Raw genomic sequence first — 9694 nt, forward strand, 5'->3', positions numbered from 1 at the left:
AGGAGGAGGTATGCAGTGGGGTTTGAGGGTTTTTGAGCCAAGGAAAACCAACAGATTATGCTCCCCAGTCCAGGAGGGCAGGCAGGTATGTGATTAGTGAGTAGGCAAGTCCAAACAGAAGTCGTGGGAAGGAACGGAGCAGTGTCGAGGAGCCAGGTGAGTTCTGGTAATTAGTGAATACTAAAGCAACTGGGGACAAGGAGAAAACAGGATTAGCACAGAGGATGATAGAAAAAAAAACAACATTTGGAGTTTACCACTGGTGAGTAGCAGACGGCATGGCCGAGAATGGAGGCTCAAGCTGGTCCTTAAGGTGTATCTGGACCAGGGCAGGAGGAGAAAAAAAACACTTGTCCTTGGAGAAAGGAAAAAATAAACATATTCCAAAAATGCCCAAACACTTATGTCAGTGTCAGTTTCATGTTGTTCTTTTGTAATCACTTTCATTCTTCCTTCAGTAATTGCTTTCTTTGTGTAGCTTTGGTCCTTTGTTTTCCCATCTCTGTGATTATCTGCTCTGCCTTAATCGTTTCCACCTGTGTCTCATTTGCTGTTCAGCTCCTCATAGTAGTCCCGTGTCTCCCATGTCAGTCCCTCAGTCTGCTTTCCCAGCCAGTTTACCTGCCTGTTATTCTGCTTACTACTATCTTTTTCCATGTCTGCTTATGTGTATCCTCTGACTTTGGTTTTAAACAAAAAAACCAAAACCAAAACCAAACAACTGTTATACTTATAATAATCATAACCCATTCATGGCAGTTTGTGATATATAGTCACAAGCTTTAGTGTATCGCTTTGTGTTGCTGGGCATATTTTGATGTTCTGATCCACATTTGAAAGTTGGAGGGTCGGAAAAGAACTTCGACTTGACTTGTTATGCCAGAGACCAAGTGATAGAGTTTGGAATATGGAATTTATTACAAATATGTTGCTTGGTTAACTTCAGGCATAAAAGCTGCAAGGTTAGGTTTAGCCATTAAATTTGTAACGATTCATGTCTACGAAATTGAAAAAAATAGATAAATTCTTTTGTTAAATGCCTGTTGCACTGGCTACTCTCTCCTTGTGTCTCTTCATTAAACGCATCTGCACTAAAACACGAGGTCAGGAGATGTGGCAAGGAGTCAAAGGTGCACAGACTGACAAATGAGGGGCTGGATTCTGCAGACGCTTTTGTTTAGTTTTCCCTCCCGGCCAGGTTTTGTTTTACTCTTGTAATTCTAATCAAAGTTAAATGTTTGTGCTGCCTTTAGGCTTTCTTCCTCACGGTAACACAAAGGAAGCCAAAAGGTATCAGGCAGTTTTATCAAATAGCCTTGTGTATGCTGAACCTTGTAAAAATAAATTATGTTGTGATTTTTGCTTTTAATCGCAGAAGTGTGATTTATCTGTATAACCCAAGACTTCTGAAATTAACATGCAGTATGGACGTGTGTGTGTGTGTTTGTCTGTGTGCGCGTGTACGTGCATGTAATGATGAATATTTGATGTCGAGAGTCTCGCTACATACTCCTCTCAGATCATGACATCATGTTGGCACCAGGGATAATTTCTGCATTATACATGAGGTCAATCGCTCTTCAAATCAAATACCACTGATTCAGCCCCTTGTGCATCCTAGTTTTGATTCTGCCTCCAGATTTTTCTCCGCTTCACTTTCTTTCTTGGGGGCATATTGTATCAAATATTGAGTGGTTTGAATACGTTGGAAGCTTGTGGGCAATAGACAAAGAAAAGCCTATATAAAACAAGATTTGATTAAAAAATATCCAGTATTACTCAGTTTATGGTGTAATTCAATATCTTTCCTTGGGGCGAAATTAGAGATGTACTGTCTGTCATTTTTATTAGATATGCTGGATATATCTAATATGGGTATATTTAATCTTTGAACAAGGCATCACCAGTACAACGCTACAGTACATCTACCTTTTATTAACTTGCTATATGTGTTTTCTTTTCTTTTTTTGCAAACTTTGAAACTTAAAGAGGATAGAAGGAAATAAGCTAAAGAATCTGCATTTCACTGATTTCCATTAGCCAGTTTTTGGAATTCCTTGGTTAACTTAACTTCAACTCTTTCTTCTTCTTCTTCTTCTTTTTTTTTTTTTTTTACAAAACTACTGCTAATACTGTCCTTTGTGTGTTTGACTAAGTCATATGACCCTGGGTCTATGACACTTTTTGGAAGAAGGCTCTATAGTTTTAAAACGTTTATAAATTTTGGTGAGAAAAGGACAAGTTTTTTCCCTAAAATATGAAGTTTTGGAGATGAAAGAAGCATCGGTTATGTTGTCAGTTCAAGTTCAGTTCATGCCCTCCTTCTACCCTCCATCTATCAAACTATTCTTAACTTTGAACTGGGAAAAAAAAAGAGAAAAAGCAGTGAAACGAAGGGCAAAACTACAAATTTCATGGAGCCACGTTGAGCCAAGACACCGAAGCGCAAAGGAGATAGAAGCAGAAGGGAATAGTAATTATGTGTTTGTCTGTGAGGGGATATATAAGTGTGGAAAGCAGACTGGATGCAGAGACCTCCAACACAGAAGCGGAGAGGAGTTCCTCTCCACATTTCACTCTAAACAACATGCTGGAATCAAGCTGTGCAACAGTGTGAGAAGGAGGGCAAGAGGAAAAAGGGAGAGAAATAAGCAAGAGATAGAGAGAGAAAGAGAGAGAGAGCATCAAACACTCTGTAATAACTGGCTCTAATTAAGACCAGAGGGAATAGGGGAGTTATTAGCTGTCATAAGCAAGTTTATCACACCCAGAGAGAGCATATATTAGTGCGTAAGTGTGTGTGAGAGAGCGAGACTGGGCGAGTAAGAGAAAATACTTGCCTGTGTTTATGCATTTCCACTGTACGTGGCTTAACATGTGCAGCAGACATAGAGAGGGAAAAGAAATGAAGTCTGTGCACGGTCTTGTGCAAGTTTGTGTGTGTGTCTGCCCGTATGTTTGCACGTGCATTCACACAGGCAACAGTGGTATTCCCTCCAAACACCAAGTGTTATTAATATGTATGCAGCTGAGAGAGATACCCTCACATCTCCCAGCTCATCAAAAAACACTCACAAATGCGTTATTATCAATCCCTATTAAGCTGCCACACACACACACACACACACACACACATGCGCACACACACACGCACACACACAGAACATCAGCAAACAGGTAATAAGTGCAGTATTAGACGCTTTAGTTCTTTTTCCATAAAGGGAAAGCCCTTTCACTTTGCTGACTTGTTACTGCTGTGTTTTATTTCTGAATGTTTGGCGCTTACCGACTATCTGGGTTTTATATGGCCCAGGACACGGACACACACACACACACACACACACACACACACACACACACACACACACACACACACACACACACAAGGTAGAACATACTTTAATTTAAGTCTCGTATTTTAGCTCAACTTGCTTTAGTTTTTTCCATTTTATGACACTTATTATTTTTCACTGCTATATTTACTAATCCCTAAAGAAACCTTTTTTCCCTCACAAGGCACAAAATTAAATGTCAGCTTTGAAACTAAGAGACATGCATGTGAGAATTACCAGCTGCATTTGGAACACAATCAGCACTTTGATTTTATTGTTAACAATAACTACTTTTAAACCTTTTTTTTTTCTCTTTTTTTGCCTGTGCTTTTAACATACTGGAAAAATTCTTTAAACACAACAACATATCACCATAACACATACCTATTTCTTTCTACTTACACAGTATGAACAAAGGCTACGGCTAATGAAACTTGAAATCATGGCTAGGCTAATACTTCAGGTGCTCTTTTATGTTTCTGTGTACCATACCAATTTAGTTCAAGAAAATTAGCTTCTTTCTATGCAGTTCGATTTAGTTTGATCTCTCAGCTCTTTCTGTCCACATGTCAAAGTGTCCTTAAACAAATAACAGCACTCCAAAGCTACTGGGTGTGTGCCTGATAGATAAAGTTAATAGAATAAAGTACTATATGAATGTGTGTGAATCTTGTAGAGTAGAAGTGTTTTGAGTGTTTAGTAAAAGTAGTAAAGCAATTATTACAAATACAAGCCCTACTATCCATTGCCTCACAGTCACACCAGCCCTTTGCTCCACCTGCAGTCTTCGTGCGTTTGTCCCATCTGTTGCTGTAAAATCAATCCATCACTTTCCATTTTGAACAATAAGAAGAACTTTATTCAGTCCACAAAAGGCATTTTAGAACTCTTGCTTTAAATGCAATAAATCAATAGTTTTTTTCAACATAATTAAATTTCCTCAAGATTTTGAACGACTCACTACCTACCCTGCTGAGATATACTTTATAGTTTTTACGTCTTTGGGATCCTCCTTGTTGGTGTAAAAATACATTAAGTAGTAAGTCATCAGTGTACAGATAATCACTGTCACGGTTTTAAAATGTTTCCCGATATTCTCTGAACTGGTTGCCGCAGAGTATGCTGCTGATTGATAGAGTGACTACTGTTACTAACATTATATCCATCCATCCAAACATCCATCTATACAACCATCCATTCATTCTGTTCTGCTTATCAGGGTCGCGGGAAAGCTGGAGCATATATGTATGTACATATATATATATATATACATATATATATATATATATATATATATATATATATATATATATATATATATATATTCAGTGATGCCGGTAACGCGTTGCTTAGTAACGCGTTACTCCGAATATGACCCCTTTTTCAGTAACGACTAATCTAACGCGTTACTATTTCCATAACAGTAGTCAGATTAAAGTTACTTGTCCAAACCACTGTGCGTTACTATTTTTTTTAAGCAAAAAGATTTGGTTTTTTCTTTTCGTCTCAGCGGATGACAAACGCATACGTGTCGTGAAACGTCACATAAGCGACAGGTCACGTTTCCCGCTCACAAGCAGCCAGCGACGTAAAAAAGTGTAAACAACAATGGAGGGAGAGAGATGTTCGTTCTTTAGCTGGAAATATGGTCACTATTTTGAGTTTCTGTCAACTAAAGATTTAAATATTAAGGTTCGTTGTACACTCTGTGTTGGCGAAAAAGTGTTATCTACCTTCAAAAACACTACGTCAAACTTAAAGAAACATTTGGAGTCGCAGCACAGCACAGTCAAACTCACAGAGAGAGTCCCACCAAGTGGTCCGAAGCAGAGAGCCGTGACTTCCGCAGAAGGTCCTACACCCCCCAAACAACAAAAGTTGGACTTTGGTGCAAAACCAGTAAGTGATGAAGAATTGAAGAAGTTGGTCGCGCAGTATATTGTAGAAGAAATGCTACCTATAAACACTGTTGACTCGCCCTCGTTTCGTGCCATAATAAAAAAGATCCCTACTTCTGTTAATGCCGAGCTGCCTCACCGAACGACTTTTACTTCTTACTTGGAGAAGGAGTTTACAGAAATGGAGAGAAATTTGAAGGCCACACTGAATGAGATTGACTTTGTTTCAACTACCGCGGATATTTGGACTGCTAACAACAGAAGCTATATGGGAGTAACGCTCCACTGGATCAGTAGAACCACATTAGAGCGTCACAAGGTTGCATTAGCATGTAGGCGAATTCGTGGTAGACACACGTATGATGTCATTGGTACAGAAATCGAAAACATCCACTCCTCTTATGGATTACTCAACAAAGTAGTTGCAACAGTTACTGATAATGGATCCAACTTTGTTAAGGCGTTTCAAGTTTATCATCCTGTCACGGAGTCCGATGATGAGACGGAGGAGGAAGAGTCCAGCCCCAAAGACGATGATGTCACTTTTTCTGATCTGTCAGAAATCCTCTCGGCTGAGAATGAAAGTGATGGTCAGCTGTCTCTTCCCCCGCACCGCAGGTGTGCTTCGCACACCATCAACATAATTTGCACACGTGATGTGGAGAAACATTTAACAACCAATGCAGAGAGCAGGGCTGTGTATAGGAGCAGCACAGCAAAATGCACAGCTCTTTGGACCAAATCGAGTAGATCTACACTTGCATCAGAAACAGTGGAAGAAATCAGCAAAAGAAAGCTCCTAATACCAACATCCACAAGGTGGAATTCCTTTTTTGATGCTGTAAAGAGAATTGCAGAAATCCCCATGGGTGAGCTGAATACTCTGTGCACAAAGCTAGGACTGAAGTGCTTCAAAGATCAAGAATACCAGTTCCTGCATGAGTACTGCATGGCCATGAAACCTCTGACTGCAGCACTGGACATTTTACAAGGCGACTGTCCATATGGAACTTTACTACCAACACTTGAAGTTCTGATGCAGAAGACCCAGGCTGTGAAAGATGACCTCTCCAGGATGACTGCAGGCCTTCCAGATGCCATTGTACAGGTACGCTCTATCTTGAAATTAGTCAGATTTTTTGCTTCATACAATTCACAAACATGGAACAGAATATTAATTATCATTGAAAAATAAGATTAAAACAATTAAAATGTTTACAAGTAACCTAAAACAAAATTAATCCATAATACTGATCTCATATTAGGCATGGTTTGCAAATAATTCAATAACATAATAAATTGTAGGCATAAAAATATCAATTATGTTTTTTAGGCTATTCAGACTCGTTTCGCCGGTGTGCTGGATGACAAAGATGCCCTTCTTGCAGCTGCCAGTTGTCCAAAATTCAAACTCCGATGGCTGAGAGATGCAGGAAGGAGGGAGCGAGTAAAACAGCTTCTGACAGCAGAGTGTTGCACCACTGCTCCTCTGGCAAAAAACCCTGCCAGTGTGCTAGTGATGGGATTTCCGGCTCTTTTTAGAGATCCGGCTCTTTCGGTTCGGCTCACTAAAAAGAGCCGGCTCTTTCGGCTCCGAACCGGCTCTTCAGGTTGTTTTGTTGCTTTAATTAATTTATTATTAACAATAATATAAAATTATGCACAAAAGGAATTACTAACGTAAAAACAAGTGGTTTTATTTATATATGTTTATATATAAATATATGCGGTGGCCCCTAGAGACAAAACACGTACAAACTCCAAAACACATTTCTAGCATGAACTGAACTTCCAAAGCAGAGCTACTAGATCACTTAAATTACACAATTGAAAGCATGTGTGTATTGTTTGTATATTTATACACAGGCACTCATATATATATTCAAATAATTTAAAAAAAAGTTCATTTACCTGTTATTACCACACACCAAATCCGGTCGTTGGTACTTGCTGGCTTGTGTAGCCACAAGATAACAAAGGCTCAACACTGCGCCCAGCATCCTGGAGCACTTCTGTTGTCTTTTGTACGTGTTTTGAGTTTTTATGTGCTTCTGAGTTTTTATATGCTTCTGAGTTTTTACGTGCTTCGGAGTTTGTACGTGTTTTTACGTGTTTTTGGAGTTTTTACGTGTTTTGGAGTTTGTACGTGTTTTTACGTGTTTTGGAGTTTGTACATGCTTCAGAGTTCGTACGTGATTTGAAGTTTGTATGTGCTTTGTCTCTAGGGGCCACCGTAAATATACTTTTATTTATTCACTCCACATAAAATGTAATAAATAAATCATATAATACAAAAATCAACTATTCACATTTCAACTTTTAACTATTTAAATTTTCAGCTTTTTCCTTTCACAAATTTAAAGTGAAAAGAACACAAAACACTGCAAACCACAACACAATTAAATATAAATTATAATATGAAAACTAAAAGAACATGCATATTCTCTGTCATATGGACCTGCATGAATAAACTTTCTCAATCCTTTATCATCTGCAACCGAAAATAGTTGTGGATGATTACTATACCTTTCTAATGTTGTTGTCCCTGCCTCTCTTTCTCTCTCTCTGGCTTTGTTCCTGTGCTACTGAGTGTAACTACCGCCCCTCCCCCCTCTGCCCAGCGTAAAGCACAAGGCTCGTGTGCAGAGTGAAGCGGAAAAAAAGTGCGAGAGAGAGGCTGAGAGAAAGAAAAAAAAAAAAAAACCCACGTGACGGCTCGCGATAAGGAGCCGGCTCGCGTCGTTCACTTCAAAGAGCCGGCTCTAAGAGCCATTTCGTTCGCGAACGACCCATCACTACAGTGTGCCCAGTGCTACTACATCTAGCAGCCAAGGTGAGATGGACTTTTTCACTTTTGAGGCAGAGCCAGAGGAGGAGACCTATTCTGCAGAAAAAGAAGTCATGGACTACCTGATGTCAGGCTACGACCTTCAGATTCTGCATAAATTTTCAAGCATAAAGACAATTTTTTTAAAGTATAACACTCCAACCCCATCAAGTGCTCCTGTGGAGCGACTTTTTAGTCTGGGAGGTTTGGTGCTCACGCCTAAAAGAAATCGACTTTCTGACAAAAGGTTTGAGAAGCTTCTGTTAATGAGGTACAACCACTGGTTTACTCGCTCCACTCTACTGTTTCCCCCATAACATGCGATGACAACATATACTGAAAAAACAGAGAATGGGGAATCCAATTTAAATAACTATTTACAAGTAATTGAATTAAGTTTATCAAAGTCACTTAATAAACTTATTAAAGTTTTCAAGTTGATTAACTTAAAACAATTACCTGCAAGGAAGTAAGGCAATTTAAGTTGGACCTGCAGTCTCTTTTTTTTTTTTTTCATAAGATTAGTCCAAAGTTACAAAAGCGGACAATAGTGCTTACATGTGGATGGTATAAAAAGTATCTTAAGGGAAGTCAAGAAAGACTCTTTGTTTGTTTGTTTGTTTGTTTGTTTGTTTTTTTATAAAAAGTATTTATGTTAAGTGAAGTAACAAGACTGTCTTTATTTTCATACAAACAAGTATTTCTGTCAGGAAAAAAGTTTTAAGTTCAACTTCAAATGTCAGGAGATATATTGTTGACATTACTGTTAAAATACACTTCCAATAAAGTGAGTATTGGCAAAATCGGTTGATGTTTTTATGTTGAGGCAGTGGGGAGTGTTATTGGCAGCTTCTGAAAGTAACTAATAAAGTAACTAGTAATCTAACTTAGTTACTTTAAAAATAAAGTAATCAGTAAAGTAACTAAGTTACTTTTGGAAGGAGTAATCAGTAGTCCGTAATATATTACTTTTTCAAAGTAACTGTGGCAACACTGTATATATTTGACCAGTTCAAAGGTCAAATGGTGGAGAGTCCCAGATTTAAACCTAGTGGGAGTATCCCCCCAGAGAGGGACAAAAGGACCCCCTGATGATCCTCTAATCGCCTGAGCCAAGGTGTGAAACTGGGTGTGGGTCCCAATCAGCCAGGGTTTCGGGTGAGCTCAACATTTTGAATGGCTCACACTGGCAGCTTACATAATAGTTATACTTGGGTAAAAGACTTTTACCCAATTTAATATTGCCCCACAGTTCACATATTTTGCTAGTCAGCTTTGTGTTTTTCTCCTTCCCCCTCCAGTTTGATGTTATTCTGAGCCTGATCATTTCGATATTAAAGTGGAAGAGTGATACACCAAATACACCGAAAGGCAAGATGCCTGAAGAGTTCCACCAGCACTGAAGCGTCACAATCATGTATTAACCCGATCTTTACGTATTGATTTATGCAGAAATTTGCATGCAGACTAAGCTTTTCAAAAAATGATGACACCTGTCAAGTTGTGGCCATCCCAGCCCTTAATATCTCTCCATATGAAGCCCTGCAGTTAAATAACATGCTGCTGTACCACATTACATGTTGTTGTAATAGCGAAGCTGCCCTTACAGTCCCCGTGGAAATAAAAGCAGGCTCTAC

The 9694-nt window shown here is 38.9% G+C and overlaps 1 protein-coding gene across 1 annotated transcript; it reads left to right on the forward strand.

Moving 5' to 3' along the window:
- Positions 1-4704: 4704 nt before the first annotated feature.
- LOC308401583 (uncharacterized protein) lies at positions 4705-9460 on the forward strand (the record flags this gene model as incomplete). Its single annotated transcript, XM_080889857.1, has 3 exons — positions 4705-6338; positions 6564-6746; positions 9359-9460. Exons 1-3 carry the CDS (start codon positions 4941-4943, stop codon positions 9458-9460), a joined length of 1683 nt encoding a protein of 560 aa, XP_080745983.1. The 5' UTR covers positions 4705-4940.
- Between the last annotated feature and the right edge of the window lie 234 nt (positions 9461-9694).

Source organism: Rhamphochromis sp. 'chilingali' (genome assembly GCF_963969265.1).
Source record: "Rhamphochromis sp. 'chilingali' genome assembly, chromosome: 8".
Taxonomy (NCBI): domain Eukaryota; kingdom Metazoa; phylum Chordata; class Actinopteri; order Cichliformes; family Cichlidae; genus Rhamphochromis; species Rhamphochromis sp. 'chilingali'.